The sequence below is a fragment of the Hypanus sabinus genome, chromosome 16 (genome assembly GCF_030144855.1).
Source record: "Hypanus sabinus isolate sHypSab1 chromosome 16, sHypSab1.hap1, whole genome shotgun sequence".
Lineage (NCBI taxonomy): Eukaryota > Metazoa > Chordata > Chondrichthyes > Myliobatiformes > Dasyatidae > Hypanus > Hypanus sabinus.
In genome coordinates, this window is record NC_082721.1 from 83,952,207 (window position 1) to 83,973,549 (window position 21,343).

Consider the following 21,343-nt stretch of genomic DNA (forward strand, 5'->3'; position numbering starts at 1 on the left):
ATCACCCATGATGGAATGGCAGAGCAAACTCGTTGGGCCAAATGTCCTATTTCTGTTCCTATGTCTTATGGGGTAGGGGAGGATAGACTGAGTGAGATGTGGTATAAGAAGGGTGTGTGAAGGCAGGGGAAGGAGGAGGAATAACAAGATGTGTAAGGTGCAGCTTTGCTCTCTGTATGGGGACCCTTGCAGAGGGATAGGGGAGGGAGAGCAGCAGGAGTGAGGGAGGCGGAGGGATTGTGGGGAGAGGAATGCTCAAATAATTTCACCTTGAGATCTTTCCATCACATAAGATCTGTAAGCATTTTGTTTCCTGTTGCCCTTACAAAGTAAAAAGTAAGTTTTATTATCAAAATACATATATGTCACCATATACAAACCTGAGATTCATTTTCCTGTGGCAAATCTATAGAATAGTAACTACAACAGGATCAATGAAAGATCAACCAAAGTGCAGAAGGCAACAAACTGCAAATGCAAATATAACCAAATAACAATAAATAATGAGATCATGAGAATGAGATAAAGAATCCTTAAATTGAAATAATTGGTTTTGGGAACATCTCAGTAGATGGGCAAGTGAGTGTAGTTATTCGCTTTGTTCAAGAGCCTGATGGTTGAGGGGTAGTAACTGTTCTTGAACCTGGTGCTGCAAGTCCTGAGGCTCTTGTACCTTCTACTTGAAGCCAGCAGCCATCATGTAAAAGGTGCAAGAGTGCCAGCTAGTAATCCTGTAATCTCGTGTCAACACTGTCAGTGGGCAATGCTTCAAGTCTGGACCATAAGCACCCAGGCCAGTGCTGCAGTACAACAGTGAGACTGCCAGTTAGGTCAGATGAGACATTAATGGAAGACCTCATCTGCTCTCTTGGTGGGGTCAGGAGGTCGTGGCTGGGAAGAATAAGTGATTCCACAGTTCTGTTTAGAACGTGAGGTTTCCTGTAGGCCTCAGGGCCAACACTTATGGATTGACAAAGCTGATAATTGTATTGTTATCCTGTTACTTTTTTGTGGGCTCTTTCTGTGCACATTTAGGCCACTGTGTTTCCCTAGATCACAGCAGGAACCACACTTCGAATGTATTTATTGCAAAGAAATCTGGGATACCCTGAGATTTCCCAGAGGCTTCAAGGCTGCAGGTCAATGTCAGATCAACGCACCCACCAGTTCTGGTAGTCAAGTCAAAACATTTCACAAATGCCCTTGAGAAGGAAGCTTTTAGCAGGGTGGTATAGGGGCAATTCAGCCCATCCTGGCTGTGCTGGCCCTCTGAAAGAATACTCCACTCTCCCACTGTTCTGCTCTTCCATTCCCAATGAGTGAACTTCTATCACGTGGCATCACGTAGACAGTCTGCTGCTAAGGTTTTCTTCTTTATAATCTCAAAACAGTATAAGAAGATCTTCCTTGTCCAGAAGTCCACACTGGAGGTGCACGAGCGGTTCATTGCGGGATCTCTCGCTGGTGTCACCAGTCAGACACTCATCTTCCCAATGGAGGTAAGCAAGCTCAAGGGCTCCAGGAACTGAATTTGGTAAAACTCCGAGAATCTGTCATCCAACCATGCAGGAATCCTGACAGTTCAGCACCTGGCTCAGCAGGTAACATCTTCCATTGTGGTGAAGCTGCATTTGGAGAATTGTGTGCAGCTCTGGGCACTGCAGCACAGGAAGGACATGGAGGCGTTTGAAAAGGTGCAGGAGAGGTTGACTGGGATTGTGCTTGGATTAATCAAGTGTAAGGAAAAACAAGGCAGGACCAACTTGGGACCAACTGGGATTCTGCTTGGATTAGAGATGTATTAGGTGCAAAGAGAAACAAAGCTGAACCAACTTGGGTGATTTTCTCTGAAGTGCCAGAGGTGGAGGGGCAACCGAACAGTGGTTCATAAAATAATCAGATGGAAATCTCTTTCCCAGAGCGGAAATGGCAAACACTAGAGCCCAGAGGTGAGTGGGGGCGTTTAAAAGAGATGTGCAGGGTTCCTCCCACAGACCAAAGATGCATTGGTTAGTAGGTTAATTGGTCATTGTAAATTGTCCCGTGATTGGGCTAGTTTTAAATAGGTAGGTTACTGGGCTCGTTGGACTGGGAGGGCCTGTTTCATGTCTTTCTCTAAATAAATGGATGAATAGATAGAGGTGTTTAGAGAGACGTGAATATGTAGGGGATGGAGAGATTTAGATCATGTTTCAGCAAATGGGTTTAGTTCAATGGCATTATGATCATCGCAGTGCATATGTACTGTAGTTCTACTATCTGGACTATCAGGGGCACTGGTTCCTGCACTCCCTTTAAATTTCCCTGGTTCACAGTGACATTTATTAAAAGACCATGTAATTTTTAAAATAAAGAAGAAAGTGAAATTTGTTGTTGATATTGAATTACATCCAGTTTCTTTGAGGATTGTCATCTTGTTGTGGTGAAGAGTCCTGTGAGATCCAGAGAGCGAAGCTGTTTGGAGTTTAGCGCCTGCATCAACCCGTGCATCAGCCTCTCCACATTAAACCAGGTCACACACAGGCATTCTCCATTGAGGGAATCCACCCTAACATTCCAGAAATTAAGGATCCTGGATTGGCCTGTACGTCCACCTGGCCCAGCAATAGACACCCCCTTCGGAGAACATCATGCTCGACTTGAGCGACCGCACAACTATATGCAACTGGAAGATTTGCAAATCCGGCACTAATAACGTTCCAAGTGTTCTGGATTAGCCGAGTTTTACTGTTATCAGGAACAATATTTCAGAGAGATACAACACAGAAACAGACCAAATCTGTGCTGACCATCAAACACCAATTCACCTTAATCCTACACTGATCCCATTAATTCTCCCCATTTCCACATCTCCTGGACTCCCCAACTCATCTACATGCTTGCGGCAATTTAACTTCCTAACCTGCATATCTTTGGGATTTGGGAGGAAACCGAAGCACCCGGAGAAGACTCACGTAGTCACAGAAAGAATCAGAATCAGGTTTATTATCAACGGCATGTGACATGAAATTTGTTAACTTAGCAGCAGCAGTTAAATACATAATATAGAAGAGAAAATAAATAAACAAACAAATAAATAAATAATCTCATTACAGTAAATGTATATTGAATAGATTAAAAAACAAGCAAAAATCAGAAATACTGTATATTAAAAAAGTGAGGTAGTGTCCAAGGGTTCAATGTCCATTTAGGAATCAGATGGCAGAAGGGAAGAAGCTGTTCCTGAATCATTGAGTGTGTTCCTTCAGGCTTCTGTACCTCCTACCTGATGGTAACAGCGAGAAAATGGCATGCACTGGGTGCTGGAGGTCCTTAATAGTGGACGCTGCCTTTCTGAGACACCGCTCCCTAAAGATGTCCTGGGTACTTTTTAGGCTAGTGCCAAAGATGAAGCTGACTGGATTTACAACCTTCTGCAAACACGAGGAAATCTGCAGATGCTGGAAATTCAAACAACACACACAAAATGCTGGTGGAACGCAGCAGGCCAGGCAGCATCTTTAAGGAGAAGCACTGTCGACGTTTCGTTCCTGACGAAGGGTCTCGGCCCAAAACGTCCACAATCAGCTCTTTTGTCTTACCAACGTTGAGTGCCAGGTTGTTGCTGCAGCACCACTCCCTAGTTGGCATATCTCACTCCTGTATGCCCACTCATCACCACCTGAGATTCTACCAACAATGGTTGTATCGTCAGCAAATTTATAGATGGGATTTGAGCTATGCCTAGCCACACAGTCATATGTATATAGAGAGTAGAGCAGTGGGCTAAGCACACACCCCTAAAGTGCACCAGTGTTGATTGTCAGCAAGGAGGAGATGTTATCACCAATCTGCACAGATTGTGGTCTTCCTGTTAAGAAGTCGAGGATCCAATTGCAGAGGGAGGCACAGAGGCTCAGGTTCTGCAACTTCTCAATCAGGATTGTGGGAATGATGGTATTAAATGCTGAGCTATAGTCAATGAACAGGTGGTCTAAAGCCATGTGAAGAGTCATTGAGATTGAGTCTGCTGTTGACCTATTGTGGCGAGAGGCAAATTGTAATGGGTCCAGGTCCTTGCTGAGGCAGACTCCACATAGACAGCACCAGAGGGCACGACTTGACCAAGGTGACTGGAGCTGGTGCAGCACTCTGCTTTCCTAAACTTGGCCTGGAGCACTTGAGGTTAAGGTGGTGGCTCGCTCAAATGCAGCGGCCTCTCGGGGTCCAAACTAAAGGGAAATTGTTCTCCCTTTATGTCTTTTTCACAATCGCAAAACACTGCTGGATATTAAGAACACCAAGTACTGCAGGTCTAATCCCACTAGCAAGTTGCTGAATAGTGCTGGGGGTGGACTGTGTTGCAGCCACCCAAGAAAGAAAGGATTGGTGGCGGTGCGCAAATCCAGTGAATGTTTTTGTTGTGATCGCAAGTCCTTTTTGGACATTGGTAATGTAGAATACTGCGAGTCTAATTCACTGGTTCATTGGCAGGGGAGCAGTTGTGGCTGTTACAAACCCCGTAACTGGGTCACTTACCAGCAAAAATGGAGAGGTCCGTTGAAGTCTGATGGTACTATTTTTAACAGTATTTATTAGTAAAAATACACAAATATCAATGCAAACATACAGATAATATACGTCGTCAATACTAAATCTAAAAGTGCGGGTATAATAATAATAAGAAATAAGCTCTATCGTTGTCTAGGGCATAATGTATTGTCCGATGGAAATATAAAAGTCACTCAGTTCATGCAGGCTGCAGCCTTTGGTTGGAGAGAGAGAGATTTTTGGGAGAAAAACTTGCCGGCTTTTCCTTTTATGATTTCGATCCGTCGGGAGTCCCGTTGGTGTGGCCGTTCACTTGTGGCCTCTCTTTTAGCTAAAGTCGTTCTTGCGTGGTGAGGCCGCCAATCCCAGGCAAGGGAAGGACGCACACGAGCCCCCCACCGGCTGTCGCTATTAAACGCTGTCACGGGATTTCTAGCGTTTCTCCTGGTGCGTCTGAAGGGGTTGTTCCCCAGACCCTCTTTTATCCTTACTCACGGGGTCTCAGATGTCAATCAGGTTGAGATGATGCAATCCCTCAACCAGCCCACTCTGGTTGTCCCCTGAGGGGCTTCAATGAATAGTACAGTACTCAATACACAATTCTGTCTCCAAGAGACAATGGCCGTTATCAGTGGCTTTGCTTCGCTGAGGCCAGGACACATTCCAAACCTTGTGGATTCTGCGAGTCTCTCCCTCATTTCCTGGGTCCCAGACCCGAATTAATAGCGATCTTGCGATTCTCAAAAAGGAGGGGGCGACTCTGTACCCTTCGGCCCCTCAGAGTTGTGGCACATTCATAACATGGCGTAGTCAAGGCCCTCATTCGTGCCTTGGGGTCACTTATTGCAGCTGCTGAGGAAGGAGACGCTGGAGCTGGCTGTGTGGCACTGGATTGAAGGCTGACCCCTCCTGTCAGTGCTGCTGTCCAGTGTTCACGTGGTGAGTGACAAGCTGGGTTGCCTTTCTCTGTGGCTGCACTGGTGCAAATGAGGGAATTGCTGTGGACAATTCTTACAGAAACGACAACATTCCTGCTCCATCATTCTACAGGCCATGACACTCAGGGACTTGGGCTACATTATTACCTTTCTTTTGCAACTGTATGTTTTTCTGCTGTCATAATTATATGTTCAATATATAGAGCTACAAAACCTGGGCCTCTGGACCTCCCTCTGCAACTGGATTCTCAGCTTCCTAACCAGAAGACCACAACCCATGCAGGTTGGTCGTCACATCTCCTCCTCGTTGACGATTAACACTGGTGCACCTCAGGGATGGGGCTTATCCACTGCTCTACTCTCTCTATACCCATGACTCTGTGGCTGGGCATAGCTCAAATGCCATCTATAAATTTGCTGATGATACAACCATTGTTGGCAGAATCTCAGATGGAAACAAGAGGGCGTACAGGAGTGAGATATACCAGCTGGTTGAGTGGTGTTGCAGCAACAATCTTGCAGTCAATATCAGCAAGACCGAAGAGTTGATTGTGGACTTCAGAAGACAAACACAAACCAATCCTCATAGAGGGATAAGAAGTGGAGAGAGTGAGCAATTTCAAATTTCTGGGTGTCAATGTCTCTGAGGATCTAACCTGGTCCCAACATATTGATGCAGTTATAAAGGCAAGACAGTGACTATACATCACTAGGAGTTTGAAGAGATTTGTTTTGTCACCTAAAGCACTCAAAAACTTCTACAGATGTACCGTGGAGAGCATTTTGACTGGTTGCATCACTGTCTGGTATGGAGGGTGGGAGGCTACCACACAGGATTGAAAGAAGCTACAGAAAGTTGTGAATTTAGTCAGCTCCATCATGGGTACTAGCCTCCGTAGTATCCAAAACATCTTTAAGGAGCAGTGCCTCAGGAAGTCGGCATTGTTCATTAAGGATCCCCAGCACCCAGGGATGCCCTCTTCTCATTGTTACCATCAGGAAGGAGGTACAGAAGCCTGAAGGCACACACTCAGCGATTCAGGAACAGCTTCCCCTCTGCCATTGGATTTCTGAGTGGACAGTAAAGCCATGAATACTACCTTATTTTTTAAAATTATTTCTGTCTTTGCACTATTTTTAATTTAACTTTATATATATATATATATATTTACCGTAATTGTTTTTTTCTTCTGTATTTATCATGTATTGCATTGTACTGCTGCCACTAAGTTAACAAATTTCACAACATATGCATGTGATATTAAACTATTTCTGATGTGTGCTGTGTGCAGTGACTTTTGGTTTTGTGTTTTGCACCTTGGCTTGGGAGGAGTGCTGTTTCATTTGGCTGTATTCACGAGTATGGTTGAATGACGTTTGAACTTGAACTTGAAAAGCTTAATCAGTTGATGTTCTTTTGAATAGGAGTGGAAAATCAATGGAGTATGGGGTTCTGCTCATAGAGACATTGGAATTCAGGACAAGGGGGTAGAGCTTTAAGTTCAGGGCAGGACATCTATCAAAAAGTTAGGACATGACAAGGTCAGGGAAGATATGACAGAAGTGCATGTCTTTCTAAGTTTGCTCCTGAGCCCCATTTCACATGTCAAAGTTCTTACTGTAAATATTTACTTGTTTAGGTTCTGAAGGTCAGGATGGGCCTTGGAAAGAGTGGTCAGTACATGGGGATCTTCCACTGCGCTCAGAACATAATGAGGAATGAAGGACTCCGCGCTTTTTTCAAAGGCTATGTCCCAAATGCCATTGGCATCATTCCGTATGCTGGGATCGATCTTGCCGTCTATGAAGTAAGTCTCAGAAGAAGAGAAATGTTGGGGCAGTTGTGAAGTTTCCGCTGTGTGTCTGTGAGCTAGTGTGCATGCTGGAGGCTCAACGATGTCAGCAGACAAACACTGATGTGGTTCCTTTCACCCCTGACAGAGGCCAATCCTTCAAAAATTAGTGTCCATACAGACCATTTATTTATTGAGATACAGAGTGCATAGACCATTCTGGCCCTTCGATCCACGCCCCCAGGAATCCCCCAATTTAACCCCAGCCTAATCACAGTACAATTTACAATGACCAATTAATCTACCAACCGATATGTTTTTGGACTGTGGGAGTAAACCAGAGCACCCGGACAAAACCCATGTGGTCACAGGGAGAATGTACTATCTTCTGACAGGCAGTGACGGGAATTGAACGTGAGTCCATAAAACCATAAGACAAAGGAGCAGAAGTCGGCCATTTGGCCCATCGAGTCTGCTCCACCATTTTATCATGAGCTGATCCATTCTCCCATTTAGTCCCACTCCCCCGCCTTCTCACCATAACCTTTGATGCCCTGGCTACTCAGATACCTATCAATCTCTGCCTTAAATACACCCAATGACCCGGCCTCCACTGCCGCCCGTGGCAACAAATTCCACAGACTCACCACCCTCTGGCTAAAAAAATTTCTCCGCATCTCTGTTCTGAATGGATGCCTTTCAATCCTTAAATCATGCCCTCTCGTACTAGACTCCCCCACCACGGGAAACAACTTTGCCACATCCACCCTGTCCATGCCTTTCAACATTCAAAATGTTTCAATGAGGTTCCCCCCTCATTCTTCTAAACTCCAAGGAGTACAGTCCAAGAGCGGTCAAACGTTCCTCATATGTTAACCCTCTCATTCCCAGAATCATTCTAGTGAATCTTCTTTGAACCCTCTCCAACGTCAGCACATCCTTTCTTAAATAAGGAACCCAAAACTGCACACAATACTCCCAAGTGAGGTCTTAACAGTGCCTTATAGAGCCTCAACATCACATTCTTGCTCTTATACTCTATTCCTCTAGAAATGAATGCTAACATTGCATTTGCCTTCTTCACCACTGATTCAACCTGGAGGTTAACCTTAAGGGTATCCTGCACGAGGACTCCCAAGTCCCATTGCATCTCAGAACTTTGAATTCTCTCCCCATTTAAATAATAGTCTGCCCGTTTATTTCTTCTACCAAAGTGCATGACCGTACACTTTCCAACATTGTAGTTCATTTGCTACTTCTTTTCCCATTCTCCCAATCTATCCAAGTCTTTCTGCAGACTCTCTGTTTCCTCAGCACTACTGGCCCCTCCACCTATCTTTGTATCATCAGTAAACTTAGCCACAAAGCCATCTATTCCATAATCCAAATCGTTGATGTACAATGTAAAAAGAAGCAGCCCCATCGTTTGATCTCCATCGTTCAAAGTCAATGGTACAGTTGGAGTTTATCAATGTTTCTGTCATCTATTTTATCCACAGTACAGGGGACTGGCCAATTCATCTTCACCAGAACAGTGTTGGCTGGATTTACCCATTTCCATTTCTCATGATAGAGACATAAGGTTGGACTTTGAGAGGCGTGGAATCTGTCTATGTCTCTTTTAATCTTGTACACCTCTGTCAAGTCATCTCTCATCCTCCTTCGCTCCATGGAGAAAAATCTTAGCTTGCCTAACCTATTTTCATAATACATACCCTCTAGTTCAGGAGGCATCCCAGTAAATCTCCCCTGTACCCTCTCTAAAGATTCCACATAGTTCCTATAAGGAGGTGATGAGAACGGAACACCATACTCCAAGTGTGGTCTAACCAGGGTTTTATAGAGCTGCAATGTTCTTGAACTCAATCCCTGACTAATGAAGGCCAACTTACCATATGTCATCTTAACAACCCTATCAACTTTTGTGGCAACTTTGTAAGATCTAAGGACCCCAAGATCCATCATTTCCTCTGCACTACCAAGAATCCTACCATTTACCTTTTATTCTGCTTTCAAATTCAACTTTCCACTTCACAGTTCCAGCATGAACTCCATCTGCCACCAGCAACAGACTTACTAACCCACCCTTCCACTTCCTCATCCAAGTCACCTATAAAAATCACAAAGATCAGGGGTCCCTGTGGAACACCCCGGTCACTGACCTCCAGGCAGAGTATACTTCATCTACTAACACACTCTGCCTTTTGTGTGCAAGCCAATTCTGAATCCACACAGCCAAGTCTCCCTGGATCCCAAGCCTCCTGACTCTCTGAATTAGCGTACCATGGAGAATCTTATCAAAGGCCTTACTAAAATCCATATACGTCATATTGACTGCTGTCCCCTCATCGATGTGCTTTGTCACATCCTCACTGAATTCAATCTGGCTCATCAGACATGATCTGCCCCTCACAAAGCCACATTGACTATCCCTAATCAGACAATGCTTCACCAAATTCTCCTAAATCCCATCTCTAAGAATCCTCTCCAATAATTTGCCTCCATTTTCCATGATCCAATCCTGCCTATTCTGTTACAGTATGCACCCCACTGTACCAGCTTCCAGGGTGTAGATGCTCTGTTTCTCCAGAGTATGGATAGCTGTCACAGTCCCTTTAAAGATTTGGGCCTGCTTCGCTAATTGGCAACCATGTTTTGCCGCCAGGATTTGGACGTTTAAAGATCGCCTGAACTCAGATTTGGTGCTTAGTTGTCAGCTCAGTTTTGGTTCGGTCTGCAATTGCGTTTGGTATTTCTATCTCGTTTGGATTCTTGTCTAGTCTTGTCAGGTTCTCATCGAGTATCTAGTCAAGAACTTTGCTCTCGTCTCAGTCTCAAAATTGAGTCTCAGTTCTAGTCTTGGATACTCCAGCACTTGGGTCCTTATCATATATTCCTCCTTCCCACTCATCCGACCATGGTCAACAACTTGGCTAGGATCATGCACCCCTCTACAGGCTCCACAGATGAACCCCAATCACCCCATTTGGACCCCTGAGTATTTGCCTTTCCTCTACCAGAACCCCCACTCACCCTGTTCCAATCTCCCAGAAGTGGCCTCAGTCACAGCGGGCACATGTCAGGCTGTGGACTCTGGGTGCAATGCATGCATTGCTTTCCCCTTGTTATCGCAAAGGTTCATTTAAGATACAGGATACAACCAGAAATTCTTACTCTTCAGACATCCACGAATTAAGAACTCCATAGAATGAACAATAGAAACATTGAAGCCCTGAAGCATCTCCTTCTCCCTTCGCACAAGCAGCAGCAAAGCATTGATCCCCTCCTCCCCCTTCAGCTACACCAAACCAACCCCCCCCAGCATGCATGCAACAGAAGAAGCACACCCCTCCCCAAAAATCCGACTTGATCCAAGTCCATCAAAGCTACAGTACATAGCCCAGCGCTTGGATATCTCCGATAGGCTCTCTCTCTGTCCATCGAGGGAGAGCGAGGTTGCTCCTGTAACAACGAGAGCGGAGACCAGCAACACACTGTTCCGATGTTACAACTTCTCCAAGCCTCACAATTCAGAGACTGATGGGCTCTCAAATCTCCATCAAGAAAGAGAGAAGGATCACTCGAGCACAGGGGCCTACCTCCGACAGCAGCCAGCGATTAGCAGACACTCTTACCTGTGGCTCTTTTGCCAATCACTTCAATTCAGTGCCCTTCTTTTACCAGTTGGAAACTCCTTATCTGCCCTTGCTGAATTCACTTTGCTTCTGTGGTGGTTTGTCACTCTGAGGTTGTTGGCTCGCAGTTTTCACAGAAAGAAGTTTCATACCACAGAATGCAAGGGTATTCGATGAATGAGGGGGGCAGGAAGGATAAACTGGGGCTGACTGTGGCAGCTTCACCATGCAGTAAAACATTTTGTTGTTCAGATGGAGGAATATTGTGGAAGTCTGTCTTCCTGAAAATACCAGTCGAGGTCCTCGATTCCATCTGATGTGACAGGAAGTGGAATGGTGTTGTTGGGATGTAAAACCACACAGGCGGCTGGAGCAAGAGAAAGCTGACCAGCACCTGACTAACTCCAATAAGTTCAGTACTGTACCGATTCTGTGCTCATTGCTTTCCTGCTTCTCTGATTCCCTCTGCTCCCTATCGCAAAAGTACCCGGAATCTATCAATCTCAACCTTGAACATACCCAGTGACCAAGCTTCCACTGTCCTTCAGGATAGGGAATCCCAAAGATTCACAAATGTCCCCTCATCCCATAGGACATCAGAGCAGAATTAGGCCATTCAGCCCATCGAGTCTCTCTGACTGCATCCCAACCCTAATTGGTTGGTTGCTAATCCTGAGACTGTGCCCCTATTCTAGGTTCCCTTATCTAAGGATGCAGCCTTCTGGACGGTTTCCCTCTTGTGTGGTTGCTCCTCAAGCCAGGGCAGTATGAAACGGAGAGCAAGCTGTCGCTCATGCAGCACGCTTCCCCTCTCCAAGCTGCAGATGAATCCAGAGGAGCAGCAGAGACTGATACAGTTAGGCAGTAGTGTCGCTGGAAGAGTTGCCGGTCAGTGTTGAACTCAGCATTGGGCTACCTTAGGGACTCCAGCTCCAGATATTTCCTTGGGATTTGCTCCCAAAGCCTTCCCCATGAGTGGGTATAGCCACAAGACAGCAGCCATCTGAGGTAAGTGTTTTCCTCCTTCCGGATGAGCTGCCTATCACAGCTAATGAGCCCCATCGCCGGAAGCAAATGGTTTTAAGATGCCAGTAACCCATCAAACTTCTCAAAACCTTATGACCTAATGAGATCACCTCTTTTCCTTTCAAACTTCAGTGAGAATCAGACAACTTCCCTAAATGACCCATATCAGGACAAAGGCAGTGATTCTAAACTGCTCTGTTTCTGGAGCAGATATACAGTGGCATGCAGAAGTTTGGGCACCCCTGGTCAAAATTTCTGTTACTGTGACTAGCTAAGCGAGTAAAAGATGACCTGATTTCCAAAAGGCACAAAGTTAAAGATGAGACATTTCTTTAATATTTTAAGCAAGATTACTTCTTATTTTCATCTTTTACAGTTTCAAAATAACAAAAAAGGAAAAGGGCCCAAAGCAAAAGTTTGGACACCCTGCATGGTCAGTACTTAGTAACACCCCCTTTAGCAAGTATCACAGCCTTTAAGCACTTTCTATAGCCAAGAGTCTTTCAATTCTTGTTTGGGGGATTTTCGCCCTTCTTCCTTGCAAAAGACTTCTAGTTCTGTGAGCTTCTTGGGCCATCTTGCATGCACTGCTCTTCTGAGATCTATCCACAGATTTTTGGTGATGTTTAGGTCGGGGGACTGTGAGGGCCATGGCAAGATCTTCAGCTTTCCAAACAATGACTGTGAACAAGCTAATTCAGGTCTGAGACCTTGGTAAAAGTAATCTGAGAGCTCAAATCTCTTGGGGTGCCCAAACTTTTGCATGGTGCTCCTTTCCTTTTTTTCACTCTAAAGTTAGACAAAACAAAAATAATACACTAATCTTGCTTAAAATATTGAAAAGAATGTTTCATCTTTAACTTTATGACTTTTGGAGATCAGTTCATCTTCTACTCACTTAACTATTTACATAACAGAAATGTTGACCAGGGGTGCTCAAACTTTTGCATGCCACTGTATATAGTACTTTAGGTTCAGAGAGCAAAACTGCACTCAGTAATCTAAGAATGATCTTATCATAACTCCAGAACCCTGTAGCAAAAATGTCCTTCCCGTAGTGCCTCAGTATTTACTGCCTCAATGTAATGGGCTTGGTTGTGTCTTGAAATTTGTTAACTGTATGGAGGTGGTACAATGAAATACTGGTAAATAAATAGAGATAAAAACTCAGTTACAGTAAGTATATATGTGTGTATTAAAAAGTTAAGTTTAAATAAGTAGTGCAAAAAAGCAGAAGTTTAAAAAGTAGTGAGGTAGTGTCCATGGGTTCAATGTCCTTTTAGAAATCAGATAGCAGAGGTGAAGAAGCTGTTCCTGAATCTCTGAGTGTGTTCCTTCAGGCTTCTGTACTTCCTTCCCGACAGTAACAATGAGAAGAGGGCATGTCTGAGATGTTGGGGATCCTTAATGATGGATGCATCTTTTCTGAGGCACCACTCCTTGAAGATGTCTTTGATGCTATCGAGTCTTGTACCCATCATAGAGCTGACTAATTTTACAACTTCCTGCAACTTATTCCAAACTTGTGCAATTGCACCCCTGCCCCCCCCGCCATACCAGATGTGATGAAGTCAGTCAGAATGCTCTTGACAGTACATTTGTAGAAGTTCCAGAGAGAGAGAGAGAGAGAGAGAGAGAGAGAGATGTGTGTGTGTGTGTGTGTGTGTGTGCGCGTGGGGGTCTCCTGTGTTTAAATGCCACATATTATACTTGGTCTTTGCTGCTGACTTGTTTCTTTATTGTGTGTCACTGTTCATTCATTATCTCAATTTACGTCGACTGATACTTAACACAGGCACCGGGATAGCAGAACAAAATACACTGCCCAGCTTTTGAAAGGTTGCATTCAGCTGACCCAGTGACTTTTCCTACAGGGTGACCCACGAAGCTGTCCCTCGCCTGCCAGCCCTTTGAGGTCAAGGCGCAGACAGTGCACAATGGAATGCCACAGGCAAAGGGAGCAGAAGCCCCACCTTCCATTACCTTTGATGGCTTTAGACACTCCTCAGCAATGCCAGGCTCATATGTTTTCTCTCATTCAATGCCAGAGCGTCAAGAACCTGTACTTACAAAATTATGGACAGAAGAGAACCGACCCAGGAGTCTTTGCCCTTCTTGGCTGCGGCACCATCTCCAGTACCTGTGGTCAACTGGCGAGCTACCCGTTGGCACTCATCCGCACCAGGATGCAAGCTCAAGGTGTGTGTTCAGGCCAGTGTGAAGCATCCCTATCTCCGTTTGCTGGGAAGCTTGGAGGCAAAGGGGCTGAGCCCCTGTTCACAGACACTGGGGACAAAGGGAGACAAAGAGATGGAGAGTTATTCCAGATGGATAGTTTTCTTCTTCAATGCCTGACTTTTGGGATTCAGAGTAAACTTAATTTTGTAAGTTCTGCGATGCTGATGAGGTCAACGTAGGAATGACAGACTCTTCCATCAATGGGGGAAGTGGTTCCTGAAAAGGGAGGTGGGTAGGTAGAACATGGGGTAGCTTCACTGCTTACACAGGGCTTCAGTGTGAACTCTTGAGGCACAACCTTCAGATTTTCAGAATTGCCCCAAGTGCTTCTTCTCAATGGGCCGGAGTCAGCGTAAGAGTTGCACTATTTCAAGGAATCCTGGAGCAAACCTTTGGGTCATTTTCTCTACTGTTTCCCACCTGTTACAGACCTCTGATAGAACATCTGGAATGTTTTTCCTGCATCTGGTTGAAAATAATACATGCAAAATGCTGGAAGAACTCAGCAGGTCAGGCAGCATCTATGGAAGAGAGTGAACTGTTGACATTTCGGGCTGAGACCCTTCAACAGGACTGGAAAGAAGAGATGAGAAGTCAGAGTAAGAAGGTGGGGCAGGGGAGGAAGGGATACAAGGTGGTAGGTGATAGATGAAACTGGGGGAGGGGTGAAGTAGAGGGCTGGGAAGTTGAATGAAGAAGAAGAATAGCCCTTAACTCGACAGTGGAGTTATCTGGGCACCGCCATGACGGTGTTTCCGTAGCAAGCTATTCTTGTTTTTACAAGGCCGAGTTGCTAGTTCAACTCTCTATCCAACTTGGATTCGAACTTAGGAATCTTTGCTCCGGAGTCCGTTGCTGATATTATTGTGCCACCAAGCGGGACAGATGGAGGTGATGGACAGGTAAGGAGATAAGTTGACAGGGAGAAAAAGGAATGGGGAACGGTGAAGGAGAGTGGAGGGCAATTACCGAAAATTTGAGAAATTGATACTTATGGCATCACTTGCTTCTGTAAACCTCCAACCTGATGGCATGAACATAGATTTTTTTGAACTTCCAGTAATTGCCTTCACCCCCTCTTCTCCTTCACCATTCCCATTCCCATTTCCGTCTCTCACCCTATCTCCTTATCTGCCCATCACATCCCTCTGGTGCTCCTCCCTCTTCCCTTTCTCCCATGGCCTTCTGTCCACTCCTATCAGATTCCCCCTTCTCCAGCCCTGTTTCTCTTTCACCAATCGACTTCCCAGCTCTTTACTTCACCCCTCCCCCCTTTGTGGTTTCACCAATCATCTACTACCTTGTACATCCTCCCCTCCTCCCCCACCTTCTTACTCTGACATAATTTCTTTTTTTCAGTTCTGATGAAGGGTCTTGGCCTGAAATGTCGACTGCTTACTCTCTTCCATAGATGCTGCCTCACCTGCTGAGTTCCTCCAGCATTTAGTGTGTATTACTTCAATTTCCAGCATCTGCAGATCTTTGAAAGGTTGCCTTTTCTCTTTGGAGTGAAGGAGGACGAGAAGCGAGTTGATAGATCGTGCATAAAATGACAGAGTGGGTCTGTCAGTGGAGCAGAGAGTGACAGGTGACAGCACCCCGAGGTGAGAGAGGGAGAGTATCCAGGGAGTGGAGACAGGCCAGGTGCTGGCAGCAGAGAGTGACAATACGCTGAGAGGAGAGAGCGACAGCATTCGGGGAGTGAGCGTATCCAGGGGCAGAGACTGAGAGTGCTCAGAGGTGCCTTCTGAAAGCACTAAGTCAAGTGGATGTGGAGATGGGCAGAAGAATAGGGATGAAAGGGATAATGAATCAGCCATGTGGAGCAGACCTGATGGATCAAACGGCCTAATTCCTCTCCTGGGCATTGTGTGTGGAGCAAAGTGTGTCAGTGTTCAGGGTGCAGAGAATGACTATGTACATCTCTTCTTTCTCCAGCTGTTGTCAAAGGAGAGCCCAAGCTGAACATGCTGCAGCAGTTTAGCAGAATAGTGCAAGGGGAAGGCTGGTTTGGCCTCTACCGAGGAATGGCACCCAACTTCATGAAGGTGGTGCCCGCTGTCAGCATCAGCTATGTCGTCTATGAGCACATGAAACACTTACTGGGAGTCACCTCAAAGTAACTGGTTTCCTGGCATGATCCTCATCATCTCCAAACAAAGAAGTCGGGAAGAATTCACTCCTTGGACCTCAATGGTTGACTCCCTTTCTACCACTGAGCCAGGTTCAGATCAGCAAAATAGCCTTTAGGTCTGCTCAAGGTATTGTGATAACACAACCCTAATCCCGTCCCCACAAAAACATTTTGCAGTGGGATTCGTTAAGTTATTGCCACAGAAGATTTGTCCTGGCAGAAATAAAAGACATGGACAGAGATTGACAATAGGACATGAGGAGAGATTAACAATGGGATTCTGTGCATTATGCATTCTTTAAGATACACTTGATTTGCCACACTGCACGTTTCCACTTTGTTTGGATAGCTTGGTAATGCATGAGATATCTATTGCTGAATATATGTCAAAACACTGTATGTATATAATAACATCATTAATAATTTAGTAAATGCATTTACATCCAAATCTCTCACCGCTCTGTGCTGAGCCTGTGAGATTGTCGTCTTGGTACAAATTACTTCCTAGAATTCTAGCTTCTAACCTCTTTGACTTCCTCTCTGCTGTGATGCTCCAAGGACATCAAACTCCTGTTGTGACATATCACAACAGTTTACAATGATGCAAAGCCTTTCCTGAAGTTAAATCAATCCCAAGCCATCCACAGAACAAAAATTGACACCGTAGAGATCAGGATGTGTGGACAGCAGCCAGGATGATCTTAATAGGTGTACTGTGAGGGGGGAGAACAGAGAGGATTCCAGAGCTCTGGGGCTCAGCACCTGAGGTCACCTGGTGAACTCCTCAGCTGTGTTTGGTTTTGGGTTGGAGTCAGGTAGGACATCACCTAACTTGTCATATTAAACAGCCGTGAAACAGGAAGTGATGCTTATTATCACGCACAAAAGGTGATCATGTGATCTTCCCTGCGTGGGCCATCAGTCCACAGTGGTTAGTCTACTGAACTTGGCTGGGATTTCCGCAGATTTACTGGTACACACTGTTGCTGCAAGATATCAGTGAGGCAAGGCCAATTGTACAATTCCACCAGAACGATAATTCAATCTCCAAAATTCTCTGAAATGGGGAATTCCAAAGATTCACAACCTTCCAGCTTATCCTCATTTCCAACTGATAGTTTATTTTCCAACATAATTTTAAGGTGATTAGAGGAAAGTACAGTGGGAGTGGGAGTGAGAAGTTTTATCCCACAGAGAGTGGTGGATGCGTCGAACACACTGCCAGGGGTGGTGGTAGAGGCAAGTGATTTAGGGACATTTAAGAAGCTCTTAGATAGGCACGTGGATGATAGAAAAATGGAGGGCTATGTAGGAGGGAAGGGTTATATTGATCCTGGGCTAGGTTAAAAGGTTGGCACAGCATCATGGGCCAAAGGGCCCACACTGCCTTCTACAGTTCTGTGTTCTATGATATCCATGCCCTTTGTTACTTCAACACCGGGGCCTTCTGATGGTCGGAGTCAACCATGGATGTCGTGTCCCAACTGTCCACAAGATACGCAAGCCTGGGAAGTACGATATGGACAGCAAGCTTTTGCTGATGTCGCAAGTTCCTCCTCTCCACGCAGCTCATACATCCAAAGATCAATACAGTCTAGCACCAGTGAGATCGCAGGAGTTGCCCGTCAGTGTGGAACTCAATGTCAGGACTGCCTTAGGGACTCCAGCTCCGGATTTTTCCTCAGGGTTACTCCTGAAACTTTCCTCATGAGTGGATATAGCCACAAGGCAGCGGAGGTTTGAGATCAGAGTTTTCTTTCTCCTAGATGAGCTGCTAACCACGGCTGATGAGCCCCGTCTGCCCGAAGCGACTTGTTTTAATGTGCCAGTAACCCACCTTTGCCCCTTCTCCTCAGGCAAAATGGTTCCACTGGGCTTAGGAGCTAAGCCACACATGAAGGCCAGAAGCTGGACTTGGTTGTAAGAGGCTGTTTGAGATGCACGCCATTTAATAGGTAGTGGGAGCTTATCCCCAGTACCTCCCCCAGCTATAGCAACCTTATAGAACTACTTTGTTCAATACCCCAAAAATGACATATACTTGCAGCATCTATTTTGATAATTTGTCTCAGAATCTTAAGCGTTTCAAAAGAAGTATTTCATAATATCAGTGAATTAATACCAATCTTCCTACTCTTTTCTCATTAGAAACTCCTTCATCTCAGGAATTAACTTGGAATTCACCAAACTGCCTCCATGTAAACCTATCTCTCCTTCAATGAGATCTAATTTGTATACCATCTTGCAGGAGTCATCTCACCAATACAATTGACCTTTTCTGTGTTATTTGTAGAGGTTGTAAACAATAGAGGCCAAGCAGACCACTGTAGCCTCCCACTATTTCCAGCTTGCCAACTTTTCTTCTTCTGTTATCTACAAATGGTTCAAATTAATATCAGAGAATGTATACAGTATACAACCTGAAATTCTTACTCTTCACAGACATCCATGGAATAAGAACCCCAAAGAATGAATGATTGTAACATCAGAACCCCAAAGACCCTCCACACGCATAAGCACAACTGAAGCATCCACCTTCCCTTCCCCCTCCCGCTCTACTTGTAGCAGCAGAGGCACTGACCCTCCACCCCACCTCCATCAGGCAATAGCAAAAGCCCCCAAAGAGATCTTGATCGTGAGGCCATCAAACACTACAGTCCATAACCCAGCGTTTTGTTATCTCAGACAGGCTCTCTCTGTCCACTGAGATCATTCCTGCAACAATGAGTGCAAAGGCCAGCAGCTCGCTGCTCTGATGTATGTGCTAAATAATCGGTTCATGTTCAAAAATTAACTCCAGTACAGTGGGCTTAGATCTTACATAGAACACTACAACACAGGAATGGCCCCTTTGGCCACAGTGCTGTGCTGAAGCAGCTAAAAGGTAAATCAACAGCCCCCTTCAAATTAATCCCTCCTACCCACATAATGTCCATATCCCTCCATCTTCCTGATATTCATTTGCCTATCTAAACATCTCTACATTATTTGCCTCTACCACCATACCAGGCAGCACATTCCAGGCATCCACAACTCTCCAAGTGAAGAACTTACCCCTCACATCCCCTTTGAACCCACCCACTCTCGCCTACAATGCACTCCGTCTGATTTAGACATTTCTACCCTGGGAGACAGATACTCCCTTTTTATCCTATCTTATGTCTCTCATCTTATAAACCTCTATCAGATCACCCCTCAGCCTCCTGCCACTCCAGAGAAAACAACCCAAGTTTATCCAGCCTCTCATGCCTGCTAAACCGTGCAAAATCTGGTAAACGTCTTCTGTACCCTCTGCAAAGACTCAGCATTCTTCCTATCATGCGGTAACCAGAATGTATGTGATACTCCAGATTGGCCTAACCAAGTAATGTTTGGTAGGCCATAATGTTGCACCTAAGTGAATGTTTTTTGTAAATATAAATATGCTATCTATTGCTTTACTTTCATCCATCCTGCTCATGACATCCTCTAAGTTGTTTTCCTTTCATAAAAGCACCTTCTAGAGTCATACAGCAGAGAAGCGTGTCCTTTGGCTCACTGAGACTACACTGATCACCAAACTCTTGTATACACTCATCTCATAACGGTCCTACTTCATTCTTGCATTCCTATCCTTTTCCTCCCAAATTCCACTTCTCATTTGCGCTCTAAGGGGGAATTTACATTTGTCGATTAAACAATCAATTTGCATGTCTTTGGGTTGTAAGAGGAAACGAGGAGCACCGGGAGGAAACCCATGCGATCACAGGGAGAACTTGTAACCTCTACACAGACAGCGGTCAGGATTGAACCGGGAACCACAGGAGCTGTGAGACTGTGGTGCTACTTGCACCGCTGTACCACCCATGTTTGATTCTGCTTGATTGTACTATGGTTCTTTGAATATCTTGCTGAATAAAGGATTCCAACGTTATCCTGATGACAAATATTACATCAATAGCCTTGCGTTTCCTTCTTTCAAACACACTTTTCTCTGAAATAGGGGTGTTGTATTTTTATGTATCCGATATCCTGCAAATTCACATAAGTAAAGGTGTTTTAGATTACTACAACTGATGCATCAACTAAACATGTGGCCATTTCATTTAAATCTGAGAATGAAAGTCATCATGTCTAGGGGGACATGTAACCCTTAATACGCCATGAGTTTACCTAGTATTTCTTTTCCTTAATGACTTTTCTTGGCTTCTCCCTTTTAGTTTTCTACCATATTTAGAACAGTTTTAGTATCTTACTCATCTGCCTACCTACTGCCCATTACGCCACTGGTGTTTAGGGCAACATTGAAGGTCTTCCATCTCTGACGGTGTTCAGGGCTTCCTTCAACGTGCCAGTAGATTGGTTTTCACTACTGTCAGTCACGCAAGTCTGGGAGGAGACTCGGGAATACTGTCGCACTCAGATGTATAAAGATCCTTCGTTGCTGTTTCTGTAACAATTTTGTTTGACCAGTCAGGGTTGGTAACCCTGAGCCGAACCCCCAAACCTGGAAGACTGATGGACCACTCTTAGTCTGGCTGCTACCCTTTTATCTGTTTGGCATGAGTGACCCTACCAAGAGCCCTGACTCCAGCCAACAGAACCCTCTGGGTCATTGAGGCATTCAAGCTCCAAACACTATGACAATGTTGTGATCCTCTTGGAGATTCTATCATGAAGCTGTATCAAAAAATATTTCTTGAAAACCTCTGCCATCTCCTTTCTTTCCAATATTAATTCCCCAATTTAATCTTACAAGAATCTAACATATGCTCTGGCTTTTTTTCTTTCATTATATATCCTTTTCCAAAAGTTCAAAGTAATTTTATTACCAAAGTACTCAATTCTATTTTAAAATTATTTCTTTTGCTTGCTAAATCTACTCTCACTCATTTGTTTGCATCATCCTTTATTGATTCATAAATTTTTCTAGTTTTCTGGACTACTGCTAATTTTCACATCCCATGCCTTCATTTTAATTTGATACCAAACTTTGTTAGTTACCCACAAGTCAAACAACATTTTATCACTTCCTCCCTCACTCTATTCAGGGCCCCAAACAGTCCTTCC

General features: G+C 44.8%; 1 protein-coding gene across 1 annotated transcript in view; it reads left to right on the forward strand.

Annotated features, from left to right (window-relative positions):
• The window catches only part of LOC132406526 (mitochondrial adenyl nucleotide antiporter SLC25A24-like), a 56,654-nt gene extending 36,435 nt beyond the window's left edge, over window positions 1–20,219 (forward strand). The window contains exons 7-10 of the mRNA XM_059992319.1: window positions 1,392–1,499; window positions 7,109–7,276; window positions 13,971–14,121; window positions 16,099–20,219. Of these exons, the coding sequence (XP_059848302.1) occupies window positions 1,392–1,499; window positions 7,109–7,276; window positions 13,971–14,121; window positions 16,099–16,283 (612 nt within the window). The 3' untranslated portion in view covers window positions 16,284–20,219. The remainder of the gene's footprint in view (window positions 1–1,391; window positions 1,500–7,108; window positions 7,277–13,970; window positions 14,122–16,098) is intronic.
• The last annotated feature ends 1,124 nt before the right edge of the window (window positions 20,220–21,343 follow it).